The sequence below is a fragment of the Venustampulla echinocandica genome (genome assembly GCF_003357145.1).
Source record: "Venustampulla echinocandica strain BP 5553 chromosome Unknown scaffold_1, whole genome shotgun sequence".
Lineage (NCBI taxonomy): Eukaryota > Fungi > Ascomycota > Leotiomycetes > Helotiales > Pleuroascaceae > Venustampulla > Venustampulla echinocandica.
In genome coordinates, this window is record NW_022474206.1 from 3,651,136 (window position 1) to 3,666,418 (window position 15,283).

Here is a 15,283-nt window from a genome sequence, read left to right on the forward strand (position 1 = left end):
GCGTCCACTTTCCAAGGACTTGAAGCTTGAAGCTTGAGGCTTGAAGCTCTCCGCACGCTTCCGAGTTCCAGGTTTAATTTTGGCGGAGGTGCAAAGGTTGGTACAGTACGTAGATACCCGGCTCGCCTAAAAAGGAGGTCGCCAGATTATCAGTTTAAGGTTGCTTATTACTTCGTTTGTACACCGCGCACGCCAGATGCCAGCCCGCTGTCTCTCTCTTGCTGAGAGCAGTCGATAAGGAACAAGTAAGGTATCCACTGCCATGTGGTGGTACCTGTGTAGTGACATTATTATCGCCACTGGCAGTCCCCTCTCTCACCCTGCCGCCACACTCAAAGGACACAAAGCCGCGATTTCAATTTGATTTGACGCCACTTTCTTGCCTCTAGGGTCGAGCGCAACTAGCACAATGTGGAAGCCCATAGGCAATTCAGTAATCATCAACAATACATTAATTGTAAATGCAACCTTCTAAGTTGTATCCGCTAAAGCACGCAGTACTTCGTACTTGAAAAGCCTCTGCCAAGGCGGGAGTTGGGGTAAGCTTACGGACTCTTAACGGGTTGACGCCAGGAATAATTGTAGTACGGGGTAGCAGCAGTTAATCAATTGCGCACCATTTTCTACTTCTATTATTAACTCTTTACGCTACTTATCTTCTGGTCTTTATTTTCTGTTTTTTAAACATTGGCAGGTTACCTTGAACTCAACCAGCGCTGTTTGTCGCTTATGGGGTTAACGATGACTCACTCGCTGCAACAGCTTCACAAGTTTTCCCATTGCAGTCAATGGAGTAACCATACGCTTTATGTTCTGCAATTCCTTCATCCCGAGTCTCAACCTAGAATTTCCACTGTTTCATCATTCCCAAGTACTTTACTCCCCTTCCATATCCAATAAATAATGGCGGAACCCCCATCCTCAAAAGCTGAAAAACTAGCCCAATACTTCATCGAAAAGCGACCGGAAGGCAGCACCAAAAGCTCCCCCAGTCTGCTCGCTCAAATCGAGCATCGGATAAAGCTAGTTTCCTTCTGGGCCATCGCTCCCGGATCCAGAGTTCTGGAAATCGGATGCGGTCAAGGTGACTGCACCGTAGCTCTGGCCGATGCAGTAGGAGAGCATGGACATGTCGATGCGGTTGATCCCGGGGCGCCGGATTATGGTACGCGGATTCGATCTTCCTTTGCGATGAATTTTCATTTTACGAAAGTGTTTTTTCCTCTCTTTTATATCGAGTCTTTTGAGCAAAAGATTATATCCTCCTTTTTAAACTCACCATCGCGGTTTCTCTAGGCGCTCCTTTTACACTCTCTCAAGCACAATCCCACATCACGAACTCCGCCCTGGGACCCCGTATCGCCTTCCACTGTACCACCCCAACGTCGTACATAGAATCCTACACTGGCGCTCCATATGACTATATAGTCCTTTCCCACAGCATCTACTACTTCTCCAACCCATCTATCCTCCCTGATCTCCTATCCTCCCTCTCCTCTCTCCCTGCTTATAACACGCATCTATGTATTGCTGAATGGTCCCTTCACTCTCGCTCGCAGTCCTCATCCCCCCACGTCCTCACGGCTCTTTTATGCTCACTCCTGGAGAGTAAACAGACCGTTGAGTCCAGCGGGAATATCCGCACCGTGTTATCGCCAGAACAGATCTCTAGGGCGGCGCAGAAATCGGGTTGGGGGATGGAGAGGGAGAGTGTTGTGGAGACGGGGGAGGGCATGCAGGATGCGTATTGGGAAGTTAGGGATTTGATCCGGAAAAGACATGGGGAGGGAGGTTTGTTGGCGGGGTTGGATGGGTTGGGGGATGCGGAGCGGACGGTAATTGAAGCCATGGGAGATGCTGTTGTTGGTGCTGTTGGTGGCGTCGACGGGGGACTGTCGGGGATGAGGTGTATGGATGTCTGGATCGGCCGGTTTGTTAGATAGTGATTTTGAAATCAGTGCTCATTCGTCTTCTATATGCATATAGTGGGCCCTAGAGTCCAAGTCGAGTAAAGTACATATTAGCAGAGAAGCACAAGTATGTTTAAGGTCAAAAATAAATTCAACTATTTGGAATTGTTCTATAAGTTGCCAATAAATTTGATGCCACTATACAACCCCATCGTACAGGTTCTCTAGTTAGGTTACTTCTATGTAATCCGGCTCCATGCACATATACCTTATCCAAAATTGCAATTCTCAGCCCATCTTCTCCCCTTCAACCCAAACTCCACTCTTCCCCCCTTCCTTCCTCACAACCCTTAAATCCATAACTCTCATCCCCTTATCCACACCCTTGCACATATCGTACACAGTAAGCGCCGCTATGCTCGCTGCAGTCAACGCCTCCATTTCCACTCCAGTCTTGCCGTCACATGTAACCGTAGCTTTAATATCGACACGCCCAAAACCCTCGACATCCTTCTGCTGGCCGGTTTCCCCAGCCAATGCCACCTCCCCCCCTTTCAGGCTAGGAGATCCATCATCCTTGCCATCCGCAGAATCAAGCACCCCTAATCCAACAACATCGAGATCAACAGCAACGTGCGTGATGCCAATTGGGTGACAGAGCGGTATCAGGTCGCTCGTCTTCTTCGCTGCCATAATGCCTGCGATCCGCGCTACTGATAGGACGTCCCCCTTTTTTATGTTGTTGGTCTGGATTAGAGGCACGGCTGTAGGGTTGGAGAAGTAGACTGTGCATTTTGCGATGGCTGTACGTGTTGTGGGTGTTTTGGAGGATATAGCGACCATGTGTGCGTGGCCTTGTGGGGTTAGGTGAGTGAGGTTTGTTGGTGGTGGCGATGGCGATGGAGGAGTGGATGGAGATTTTGTAGAATGAAGACGAAGGCTTCTGTGATGCGTTGATGTCGTGGTTAGAAGGTGCGTGGGAATATGGATCCTAGTCGACAGCGATTGGAATATAGGAACGGTTTTCCCGAGCTTCCACATGGCGGGGGAGTAGGTTTGACGGGTAGAGTTCTCATCTATGGATTGGTTAGCTACCACAATCGTAGGGAGGCAAACGCAGCTCATCTCTTACATAACTTCATTTCCTATGTGACAAAACTTATATACACTTGGGGGTGTACAAGTATTCAACGCCATAAATGCCAGTTCCAAATCATATATACGCTCATGAATAAGAATATAGAAACCTACCCACCTATCAAGATCATCGGCCTGTTCTTCATATTTTCCAACTGGCCCATTCCAGCATGCTTCGCCTTCTTTCGGCTAACTGCCAGACCTATAACGTCGAGCAGTTCTCGTTCATGTTCCGACCCCCCAAGGGGATCATTAGAGGTCGTCAAGCCTTGTTTTCGATCCATTGATATTTGCTTCATCGCCTCGAAGGCTTCTTCGTCGATTGGTTCGCCATTGTTTGATTTCCTTAGGATGTCCCGTAATGAGACCTCGGCGTTGCCAAATAAGCATACCTTAAGGTTTCCGTCACTGGTAATACGCAGCCTATTACAAGTGCCGCAGAAATTATGCGTCATACTTGTAATAAACCCCATTCTTCCAACAAACCCAGGGATTTCATAAGTCTTGCTGGTATCATTCTTATGGTCCTGGACTTTCCGCAGCGTGGGATACTTGGCCCGGATCATGTCCAACATCTCCTTATAACCCAACATTTTCCCTTGGCTCCACTTGTTGCCATCAAACGGCATGTATTCGATGAATCGGACCTCGAGATCCTGCTCGCGACCCAGTTCAACGAAGGGGATAATCTCACGCTCATTCATGCCACGCATGACGACGCAGTTTATCTTGAGTTTTATCCCGGCACCCAACTTATTCATCTCCAAAATCCGTTGCATGCTTTTCATCACTGCCTCGAATCCTTTCCTCCGAGTCATGATCTGGAATTGAAATGGGTCAAGAGTGTCAAGACTTAGATTTACACCCGTCAATCCAGCCTCGGCCATACTGTCCAACTTCCGATGAAGTGATATGCCATTTGTCGTGATGCAGAGTTCTCGCAGGCCTTGTGAACGGAGAGAACCAAGTTGGTTCATTAAAGGGATGATATCCCGCCTCACAGTAGGTTCGCCACCTGTCAAGCGGATCTTGGTAACACCCTCAGAGACGAAAGTCGAGGATAGAAGGTATATTTCAGGGGTTGTGAGGAGGTCGCGTGTCGGTGACTGAGGGACACCTTCCTCGGGCATGCAATATAGACATCGTAGATTACATTTTTCTGTTAGGGATATTCGGAGATAGCTGTGCTGCCGTTGAAAGGTGTCGGTGAGGAAGGCGGAGAATGGCTTCGCATTTTTGATTGCCTCTGGACGGCTTGGGACTGGTATTTGAGCTGAAGGAAATCCTTGCGGCTGTTCATCCTGAATCTGAATAGTTGGCGCTGACGCCCCAGATGCAATGCTCCGTCGAGGAGCAGCGAGGAGCAAAGCCGATTTGACAGTTTGCAAGCAATGTCTTCGAGGGACTCTGGTTAACAGTGCCATCGATGGCGGTGGCTCAAGGAAGGTTCCGCTCAAGTACCATGAGTGTATGTTGGAGCATGAGTAGGAGACCAAGCCATTCCGACTAGAGAGCAACAACTATGGCTCTTCTTCGACAGGTGTGGTGTTGTATTGCAGGGCGAATCTAGTCATAGATAAAGGTAAGCAAACAGAATCCTGCTCTTATCTACTTTAGGTGGGGTAGCTGCGGCACGTTCCGGAGATCCGAGGCTAGTGAGGGGAGCGGCAGAATGACAGGCGGTGAGAGCAATTCGGTCGCGGACAATTGAGTATTTGCGTATACTACCATGTAAACAAAACATCGCGGGGTGCTTACTACCACCTCATATCCAAGAACCAGGTGTCTTTGACCATGCGCTTTTCTCGGGCATTGAAATGTAAGCCCCAGATTCATATCTCAGAGAACTGGTGCAATATGAAGTGCCTACTAATGTATCTCTGAACCTTAGCATCACCACAATGTCTCCCCAGCCCCGATGGCGCATACATTGCGACCATCCTCCCCTCAAAGCTCAGCATTAGAAAAACAGCCACCCTCGAAATTATACGCGCAATATCATTACCTCCGGAACTTTCTGCCTCCATCAGTTGGTTCTTATGGTCTCCATCCTCCGCGCGGCTCCTCGTAGCATCGACGGACAACATCCGCGTTTATTCCCCAAGCAACTCCCAATTCTCAGCCAATATCAAAAACCCGACATCGGATACAACGAAAATTACATTTGTAGCATTCGGGGCGACGGATGATGAGATATGCGTGTTTTCCGAATTTGGAATCCAACTTTCTGTTATAAACCTCAATACTTCGAAATCAGTGGATATCCTTGCGCCCAAACTTTATCATCCTGCTGTTGCTGGAAAGGGATTCGCGTACCGCCCTAAGACACAAAACCTGGCCCTCTTAACTCGCAGTGGAGGGAAAGATATAATTAGCATTCATGCACGAGATGTTTCGGGGGTTATGAGATCATGGCACCCAGAGACTGTTGATGCCCAGGGGATTGCGTGGAGTCCGGATGGCAAATGGCTCGTGGTTTGGGAGTCGGCGGCGCAGGGACACAGGTTATTTGTGTATACGGCAGATGGCCATCTTTTCAAGGTCTGGAACGGCCCAATCCCTGTGTTAGACGAGGATGGGGATATAGAATTGGGAGCGGGGATCAAGTTGTTTGATTGGAATCGGACGGGGACTCATATGGCAGTGGGCGATTATAGCAGGAGAGTGACAATTCTGTCTGTCCCGTCTTTTGTCGAATCTATGAAGATCCTCCATCCAACAGCTATCACACCCACCGAGACTCTGCAGGTACTGTTGCTTTTCCCTAAGCCAATATCATACTGACTTTAGTAGGTTTGGCAAGAACAAGTACTCCTATCACAGCATGGAGGATTTGGTCGGAAGTTTGTACGTGCAACACAAGTGCTGTACCCCCCAACATCCAGCACTCCGCCAAATAGCAATGTGGACGAAAAGGCTGGTACAAATATTATGTCCTTTGATAATTCCGGCACGCTTCTGGCGACGAGAACTGAGAATATGCCAACAACAATCTGGATATGGGATATTGGGACCAAGATACTACGAGCGGTTATGATAATGCATGCTCCCATCGCACGAGTCACCTGGCATCCGAGCATCGGTGGGGTGCTTATGATTAGATGCGAAAATGAAGACAGCCGCGGCCTTGTCCACCTATGGGATCCTTCTTGGGAAAACCCGGAGATCATTGATTTTGCAGCACAAATGGGTGGGAACAAGGTTCTTGGAAAGACCATTGCCCGATGGCTGAATACTCAGAGTGCAAGCCCGGCAATGCTATTTAGTGATTTGCACGACTATCTTCTTGCTTCCATATCCGGATCTGACGACGACGACTTGCCGTGGCAAGATGGCCCAACGCGAGAGTTTGATATATATGGACAGAGACAGGAATCCCCGTTGAACCTGGTACCAGTGAACGAGAAGAGGGGATCTCACAAGATATCAGTTGATGCTCTAATGGAGGACGATGGCTTTACTAAAATGAGTAGTGGGAGTGATGAGGTGGAAGATACTTTCCAATTTCGAAAGTTTGTTGAGTAATTGGGGAGTTGAGATTGGCTTCGTTTGAAAGATGCGCACCGCGACTCCACGTGTGTGGCGTTGAGAGCGTCGTACGCAGCCTGGTAGGAGGTAGGTACCACATTATTATCCCACTATGAAGTACGAGGTACGCGGCCTGCCTACGAAGTACGAAATGAACGATGTCAACTAGGGGGCAATATATCGCCTCTGGCTAGTTACTAGTTTCCTACTGCGTCGTAGCGCCGAGCTTGCACAAACCATCGTCAACGGGCTCAGGGGAAGGAAGAATGCGCCACGAGAGGGTTTGGAGATGCGGTTGCATGGAGTACATGTCTGCACGTGTATAAAGGAGTCCCAGCAATCGAAAACATGGAAACAGGAAAACTAGGAAAATCATAATCTCGCGCAGATTAGATTGGACGACTTGGAGTGTCAGCACTTTGTCCGGGACACCAACACCGACACACTGCAGAGAAGCGAGATCCCAGGGCTGCAGTGTTACGCCACACCGTCCAAGGGGAGCTCAACAGAAACGATCCCGATTATACAAAGTGCCTGCTAGTGGTATTGGGGTTGGTATTGATGTGATGTGCACAAGGGCAGCCGGGAAAATAGCGGGAGTAGTTGTACATAGTAGCTGTAGAAGCCGTAGGAGCTGTAGAAATAGAAAATATGCGTATTCCATCCTGCTATGGCGGCTCAATAATATAACTTCCAATATCAACCCCGGAGAAAAAACGTTGGCCCGTGGTTGACCACGACCAAGTCGACCTTCTCCGGACCTCGGGCCCCTTGGCACCAGGCGGCTGAGGGCTGAATCGCTGGCTACTGGCTCGTGGAGAGAGCAGCGGTGGGTTTATCTCGACCTGCGTGCAAGGTTGGTCCCCCAAGCCAGCGCCCAAAGAGATAAATTCGTCAAATTCCCGACTCTGGAGCCTTGGATCGCTCCTTGAGGGACCAAGTCCCCTCTAAGTTGCTGCTTTGGGCGCAAGTCCTTGGCTGGATCGTATTCCTTCGTGGGTCGCAGGTTCGCAGCACCTCTCTCTCCTTTCTTCTTCATCCCCTTGACTCTCTCTCCTCTCCTCCATTCACCTCAATTGCCGTGCTTTGTCCCAGACCGCTCTCCAATCCCCCTCATCTTCACCCCCTTCCCGTTTGTGTCGTCTCCGAAGACATACGAACACCCACTCTTTATCCGCCATGGCGTCCTCCTTCCAAACCCTCAAGATGAACAGCTCGTCGCCCCTGATGATCACAAACCACCCCTACTATCCATTGGAGGTCGAGATCGCAAGCTACCTCGCAAACGAATGGTCGGTGCCAGTGCTGCTGGGCAGCTTTTCTACCCTCTGCGCCGCCATCCTGCTGGGAACGCTGGCCATCGTGAAACGCCTCCATCCCAACCTGCCAGGCAAGGAGAAAGCTGCCATCTGGTGGTTCGTCCTCTCAGGATGCATCCATCTGTTCTTCGAGGGATATTTCTCCTACAACCATACCCGCATGGGTCCCGCGCAAGATCTGTTTGGCCAGCTGTGGAAGGAATATGCGCTGTCTGATTCCAGATATTTGACCTCCGATCCGTTTGTGCTCTGCATGGAGACGATCACTGCTGTGGGCTGCCCTATCTCTTGTGTGTGCTTTTGTTTGATAATGGGCGCTAATGATGTTGTGTTTGGATAGTTTACCTGGGGCCCTCTCTGCTTCATCGTCGCCGCGTTCATCACGACCTCGCACCCCCTCCGCCACCCCCTCCAGATAATCGTCTGCACTGGCCAAATCTACGGCTTAATCCTCTACTATGCCACTAGCATGTTCGATCACTACTACAAGGAGGTTACCTACAGTCGCCCGGAATTCGTGTACTTCTGGATCTACTACTTCTTCATTAACTTCCTCTGGATGATCTTCCCTGGAGGTAAGTCTAATCCCCCTGCTTCGTTAAAACGCGTCTTTGCTAACGTTTTGTTTAAAGCTCTACTTGTCAGCAGCGTCCGAAGAATTGCGAACGCTTTCAAGACTCTGGAGAAGATGGAGGCGAAGTCCGGCGCAACCAAGAAAAAGGCCTAGATTTAGATTTGATTGCTGGGGATAACGTTGCGCGTAGACACATGTTCATTGTATAGATTTACGGTTGACTCCAAGGGCAAAACTTAGAGGCGAATCATAGATGGATCAACACCCAATTAAAACTGCTGGGCTAGCTCAGGTAATGGTTTCTAGACATGGCTTCTTGCTTGCGTTTAGTTCATACAAGCACTTATAAACGAACTGTCGTCTTGAGCAGACTTAGTGGGCGTGTTAATTAGTGTTCCTTGGCTGCTCGTATTGTTAGGGCTACCCACCAAGCCATAGCCATAGCCATTGCAGTCACTATCCCCTACAAGCCAAACTACGAGATTCGTCGTGCACTTAAGCAAAGCCAAGCTCACCCACTGCATCTTCTGTGCTTTACCAAAACCGCCAATACTTGCCATGTTAATCTGGTAGCTCCGTTTCCTCGTCCGCTCTCTTCTCCTCTCCTCCCCTCTCCTTAGCCAGAGACGTGTCTCTTCGTTATATATTCTATTCTATTTAATTATATTGTCTCCTCACCAGCTCGTGTCCCAATCCAGCGGTTCGGAGCCCCTTCCCACGGCCCTACTCAAAGGTCCGGTGCTTAAATATTAAAACCGTTTGTCGCTTATGCAGAGCAAACCCAGAACCCCGAAGCCACGGTTGCTTGGATGTTTCTCTCCGTGGCTCTCGTTGGCTCTGGGCAGGGATCGCTATCCGACCGTCGCCCTACCCCGCATAATATATAATACGGCTACAAGTACTAGGCCCATCCATCCCCAGGCACGTCCTACCCCGTCTACGTATCAGATCCTTCAATTTCTTCCTTTCCAACATAGTCCGCCTACTGCAATCATCTATCTATATATATATATATGTATACGCATACCTTCTATTTCGATCCTCTGATTTGCAAACTCAGTCAATTCAACTGCTACGCTGCTACGCCGTAGTGGGGACGCGGTTTACTCGCAGCATGGCCGATCGCCAGCTGTAATTGGCTGGGAAACATGTTGATCTACACAAGGCGAGCGGCTCCGAAAGAGCCCAAGAGGAGGTCAAGAGCTGGTAAGAGACGGATTGCCCCTCCCCTCGGAATTATGCTAATAGCGATGGTTTTGGAGGATGTATCTCATGGTAAGTCATCTCGGCACCTCGCACAGACATTGCCTCTTACTAATTTTTTGTCGCAGTAAAAAAAAGGTAGCCCTTCGACATCAGATGCAATCGTGTTGCATAGTTCCTGACAGCTACGCAGAAGAAGAAGTGTAACGAAAACCGACCGGAATGCGATCGATGCATCGAGCATGGCCTACAGTGCGAATATGAGCCGGTGAAGCCGCGAAAGCGAAGACGGCCCTCGGTGGCACACTCAGCAGTCTCGCACACGCCGCGATCCCCCAGTTTCCCCAGTGACCTCTGGTCTAACCCATACGATGACGCCGAGGCATACGATCCGCCAAGTAACGACGACGAGGAAACCGTACATAACTGGGATACGAGTTCGCTGTTTCGGTATGCTGAATCGGAGGCTTCGGCATTTGACTGGGCAGTTTCACCGGGCAATGAAGAAGCAGAAGAGATTGTTCGGACAGAGCCGCCGGAGAACGTTACAACATCGTGGCCTCTCGTACGCTCACGAAGCCAATATCCAGATCTTGCGATGATTGCTCCTTCGCCTGTCGTGTCGCCCCTCCTTGAGTTCAGCGCTCCGCTATACGCGGAGTTTGCGGAGCAGAGAAATCGTCGCTCCTTGGTTGACCACTTCTGCAATGTATTGTCGCATTTGATTGTTTTTAAAGAAGATACTGGGAATCCCTTCCGCCAATTGGTACTGCCATTGTCGCATGCCTGCTCGCCAGTTATGAATGCGATATTTGCGCTGTCCAGTGCGCATCTTGAGTACGGAGGGATTGAGACCGAGGAGAAGTCCTTAACATTTCATAACCGCGCTTTGCAGGGGCTGGCTCAACTCATTGATAAGAATGACCAATCTCACCGAGAAGAAGTCCTGGGGGCCATCATGCTGCTGGTGTATTACGAAGTTGTACGTCTTTTGCCAGTTTCTATCGACGTAGAATGGGGTGATAAATTACTAACGCCATAATAGCTGGTTCAAAGAGGCACGTCAAATATTGTTACTGGTCATTTGAAAGGGGCCATGACAATCATGAAGTCAGGTCCTCGGATTCGTAGTCCGACAAGTATGTTTTTGGAACATGTAAGTTTTCGGGTGGCTGCATAATCTTACACGGCTGACAAAAAGCAGGCTTTTCGATTCTACGATGTGATTGCAGCACTCTCACTTGGCACATGCCCCAATACTACCATCCAACCCACGGCCCCTCCATTCGCATTTACAACCTTGCACAACCAAAATATGGCTGGTTCGCCGTTGAGCTCTGTGGACACCCTCCTTGGTTTTTCTACAGAACTCTGGCCCATTATTCATCGTCTATCCCACCTCCTATCTTTTAAAAAGTCTCTCGAAGCGGCCCAAGATGCTGGCGAAACTACGAAAGCCTCAGTCTTACGAGCCGAGTTTGAAAATACTTCTCAAGCCATCGAACTGGCACTTGCAGGCTGGAGGCCCTCTATAGCCACAGGGATTAATTTCCCCAACGATGACGATGAGCTCCCAACTCAAGAACCTGACGTCGATCTCTCCGTTGATCCTCGGATCCAAAGCATCATAAATAATGCCGAAGCATACCGCCACTCGGCCTTTGTCTACCTCTATCGAACGATTCACTCCCGTCCTCGAAACCACATATCAGTACAAAAGCACGCCCACCTCTCTCTCCTTGCCTGCTCCGAAGTCGTGAAGTATGCCAACCAATGTAACGATGGGCCGATGTCAGCTCTTCTCTGGCCGCTTTTCGTGGCTGCTTGTGAAGCTATCACCGATGACGATAGAGAGTTAGCTCTGAAGGCATTCTGTGGCACCGAGCACAGGCAGAAGATGAACAATATCAGGAGGGCATGGGAGGTCGTGCAGGAAGTGTGGAGGAGAACTGATTTAGTCGATTACGATGTTGATTGGAGAGATATCTCTGCAGAACATGGATTCAGTATTATCTTTGGCTAAACCATGGGCGGTGGCTTCGAAGTTTTGGCCACTTCTGATCCACGCCAGGAGGGATGACGATATATGCTTCTAGACGGGCTTCAACGATACATCGGATACGATGCATTGGATTGCTGTACAGCATTCGAGAGGACATAGCTGAACAACCCATTGTTGTCAAGCTTTTGATGCCTAACTCCACTGCTCGAACTGAAAGAGAGCAAATAATAAATGTAGCTGACGGGAACCGCTGGAATAGAGGTAGAAGCCCTGAATTATGAAGGGAAAGCGGTGGGAAAGTAGTGGATTGGGCTGTGAACGGCCATTATATTATGGAAACTTGAGGGAAACTATGCAGAGGTCGGGCATTATCGGGCATTATCCCGGGAGCTGCATTGGTTCCCAATGACGACCCAGTTGGCGTATTGCACTGGGAGGATGAAGCTATTTAAAGAGTTTAAACTAGTGAGACTATTAGCATTTTCTCTACAAGAGCCTTACCTCTGCGGAACGATCGATTTACGTCCCTGTGATGGCACAGTGGACGAATTAGCATCCACATTAATTAGGGAGTACCGAATGAATGAGTACCGCCCGATATGCCACTCAATTTACTCAGGCCTCCGGTGTATTTGTATCTTAGAAATCTCCAATCAATATTTTTAACTTTGCACCATTGTGTACCTGTTTTTCTCTTTTACTTTCCCATCACTGGCAGGAACTGTTCTAAAATCCCACCCTGCAATTAACCATATCCTTTAGGTTACACTGTAGTCCATCCTCGCTGAGACATGGCCTTTGCGGATACCCTCTATTTATCAGAGCGAAGTGAATAATACATATGCAAATTATCTACCACTATTGTACTTCCTATCTCGAGGATAGAGAAGGGCTGAACAGGGAGGTTCAATAAAAGGCAAATAATTAAAATCAACCCTGTAAATTCTTCATTTCTAGTAAGAAAGCAAAAGCCCAGGAACGATATTCCCCATATTCGATGCACGGGGCATAGCAGAACATAGAGTTCCTAAAATTTTACAAGAAGCTTCTGCGTTGATTTAATTCGGATAGATCCGCCGAGCTTCTGTTACCTATACCGTATAATCATTCTAATTTAAATGTCAATTACTTCCTGTATTGTTATTACCTTGATACTGTCAATTACATCACCTGTTGTCAATCACATCACCTGTTTCAAAGGTCCCAAAATATTAGCGAATAAAGGAATGTTGGTAATTAGGATGGGCTAAAACGGTATCGTGTTATCTGTGGCTATTATGGATCAGAGACGCCCGTCTAGTAGGAGTCGAATAGCATCTGCTGCATTTTATACGGTGTGAGATGGATAACTGTGAAATGGTCCTTATTGAATTTGACGTTGGCATTATCGAGGTACGTCTTGAAATCGCTTATAACATCTGCGACTTGGGCAACATGATGAAGGTTCTGCATCGAGGTACCCTCTACTTCCTTTGATGACCGTCTACTAGAGGTAACTATGACGACAAAATTCTCTTTCTTCTGGATTGCGAACCGAGTAGAAAGGAATTCCTACACGAAGGGAACTTGTGGTGGCTATGATCGCCCATGGTTACCGTCCTATATCATGCCATAGTAGGCTCTATGAGAAATCCAAGCCGCTAGGTGGGGTGTCCACATACGGTTTTGCTGATAGAAAGTGATGATGCTCAGTCGATTGTCACGAGCAAGTGCGAGTACAGAGTGAGTCGCGGCCCGATAGAACAGGTTAGGAAAGTCAGGATTATCCGCGGTCATAAAGTATGGGCCTAACTGGCGAAAATCACCGACCAAGGCGTAGCAAGTGCGTGGTCTGTAGCTAGCCATAAGGCCATACATAGAAGAAGGCCTTCCTCTCGATGTCAGACTCCTTCACTCCCATCTTGTACTCGTACATTCCCGACTTAAACTCGTGCAGTCCAGTCTCGATATTCGTAACTCTATGAACGAGCTCTTCTTCCAAATACGTGCCTGTGAGCTATTAATATTATTGCTATGAGAGCAGTAAGAGGTATAACTAACCTGTAATTGCGTGAAAGGGGCAGGAGGAATGACCAGGTAGAGGTGTTTAAGCAGTTATAAATCCGAGATCCAAAAGATGTATTTCACCTGCGGTACTGATATATTCCGGCGGAGCAAGCCGGCTGTGATTAAACTATGCACATTTAATACGCCTTGTCGTCACAAGTATAGGGGACCGTAATCCGCTGGTGAAAATATAACGAAATAAGTTGATATCCAAAGCTGTAATACGGCATAAAGATACCTAAGTATTTATATTATCCCAAACTAGCTACTACAGCCCTCGAAGATCCATCCACAACAGCCGGGGTTGTATAAACTATGTCATCAGAGTTTGATGGGGACTCCAGCTCCGGTGATCTCGAACAGTTTGAATATGCCATCAATGAAGAAACAACAGGGGACACTTTTTGTTGGGAATCGTCCGAGAAATTGCTGGTAATTACCGGCGCCGGCGGATTCGGTATTGTTCGCGTTCGGGAAGCGAGTGACCGCTGTGGAGCATGTCTTTTGGTAGGAGACGCCCCTTCCCTGACCAAGCGTGCCTGTAGATAGCACCCCCAAGACTCGGTCCCATCTAGAATTGTCACCGCAGTTTGAGCAGCAGCATAACTATCAAACGTGATAAATGCATGTCGTTTAGGTTCTTTCGGAGAGTGACGGGCTATTTTGACGGTTTGAATAGTGCTGCAATCTGGTGGTAGCCTCTGTTGGAGAAAATCGTAAAGGTAAGTTTCATTGATTCCACACGGAAGCTTTTTGATAATGATCTTGTTCGGTTCTGGATGTATAACTGATACAGGCGCCCCCGGGTAGTATTCAGTTGCTGAACTCGGAAATTGCATCATAGGGGCCACAAATCCTGTCGGGAGTATTGGAGAATAGTTGCCACAAGCTGAGGGGTGTGGGAAGTGCCACTGGAAAATATTAGCTCGGTCAAAGGTGTTTCAGGGTTTGATTTCCTACTGCTAAAGATGGGTCTGGAATAACGTATGTGTAAGAGCACTGGGGTGGAGTGGCTGGCTGTTCACAAGAAAAGCGAGAGGGCATGAAAGGGCCGCCGGTGGATGTTTTATTGACTCGGTGTTTTCGAGACTGTAAAGTATCAAGGTCCCGAAGATGGACCCACTCGGTCTCATTGCGTCCGTCAGCAATCAAGGAGCGATTATCAAGAATCCCCCCATCTAGATGTGCTTCAAAATATTAGTCTCTGTGTCGTTGGGAAGAGTTCTTCTCCTACCCAACACTTTTAGGAACTCATCCCTTCCTCCACGAATGCTGACCCAGCCATTAGTGGAGCCAGGATACACTACTGCATGCTCAACGTTGATACATGTTCCATCAGTTTGGGCAGCTCGGGCGAGATCCTTCAAGTCTTGCCATGGGCATTGCCAGGGTAATCCTGCAACATTAATATAATAGAGTCCAGTGTCCCTACCCGGTGGAACAGGTGATCGTGGTTGGAGACATTGAGGAGAGGTAGGCGTCATGATGTTTTTGGCAGTAGTTCAAGTTGAAAAGGATACAGTAGTTAAGTGCGATAGAACGGAGCAATGATGGATGGATATGT

At 48.4% G+C, this 15,283-nt stretch overlaps 6 protein-coding genes across 6 annotated transcripts; 4 read left to right on the forward strand and 2 right to left on the reverse strand.

The window, feature by feature from the left end:
* Positions 1-903: 903 nt before the first annotated feature.
* Positions 904-1,943, forward strand: BP5553_03728 (uncharacterized protein; the record flags this gene model as incomplete). The annotated part of the gene is made up of 2 exons (XM_032012351.1): positions 904-1,165; positions 1,297-1,943. The coding sequence occupies 2 exons, from the start codon at positions 904-906 to the stop codon at positions 1,941-1,943; spliced, it is 909 nt and encodes a 302-aa protein (XP_031872044.1).
* A 255-nt stretch (positions 1,944-2,198) lies between these two features.
* BP5553_03729 (Molybdenum cofactor biosynthesis protein 1 B) lies at positions 2,199-4,471 on the reverse strand (the record flags this gene model as incomplete). Its single annotated transcript, XM_032012352.1, has 2 exons — positions 2,199-2,986; positions 3,166-4,471. 2 exons carry the CDS (start codon positions 4,469-4,471, stop codon positions 2,199-2,201), a joined length of 2,094 nt encoding a protein of 697 aa, XP_031872045.1.
* A 370-nt stretch (positions 4,472-4,841) lies between these two features.
* On the forward strand, positions 4,842-6,572 carry BP5553_03730 (WD40-containing protein; the record flags this gene model as incomplete). The annotated part of the gene is made up of 3 exons (XM_032012353.1): positions 4,842-4,866; positions 4,939-5,795; positions 5,841-6,572. 3 exons carry the CDS (start codon positions 4,842-4,844, stop codon positions 6,570-6,572), a joined length of 1,614 nt encoding a protein of 537 aa, XP_031872046.1.
* Positions 6,573-7,754: 1,182 nt separating this feature from the next.
* On the forward strand, positions 7,755-8,621 carry BP5553_03731 (EBDP2, emopamil-binding protein; the record flags this gene model as incomplete). The annotated part of the gene is made up of 3 exons (XM_032012354.1): positions 7,755-8,165; positions 8,235-8,469; positions 8,527-8,621. The coding sequence occupies 3 exons, from the start codon at positions 7,755-7,757 to the stop codon at positions 8,619-8,621; spliced, it is 741 nt and encodes a 246-aa protein (XP_031872047.1).
* A 995-nt stretch (positions 8,622-9,616) lies between these two features.
* On the forward strand, positions 9,617-11,694 carry BP5553_03732 (Uncharacterized protein; the record flags this gene model as incomplete). Its single annotated transcript, XM_032012355.1, has 4 exons — positions 9,617-9,743; positions 9,857-10,653; positions 10,717-10,827; positions 10,876-11,694. The coding sequence occupies 4 exons, from the start codon at positions 9,617-9,619 to the stop codon at positions 11,692-11,694; spliced, it is 1,854 nt and encodes a 617-aa protein (XP_031872048.1).
* Positions 11,695-13,970: 2,276 nt separating this feature from the next.
* Positions 13,971-15,203, reverse strand: BP5553_03733 (uncharacterized protein; the record flags this gene model as incomplete). The annotated part of the gene is made up of 3 exons (XM_032012356.1): positions 13,971-14,630; positions 14,680-14,906; positions 14,954-15,203. 3 exons carry the CDS (start codon positions 15,201-15,203, stop codon positions 13,971-13,973), a joined length of 1,137 nt encoding a protein of 378 aa, XP_031872049.1.
* Between the last annotated feature and the right edge of the window lie 80 nt (positions 15,204-15,283).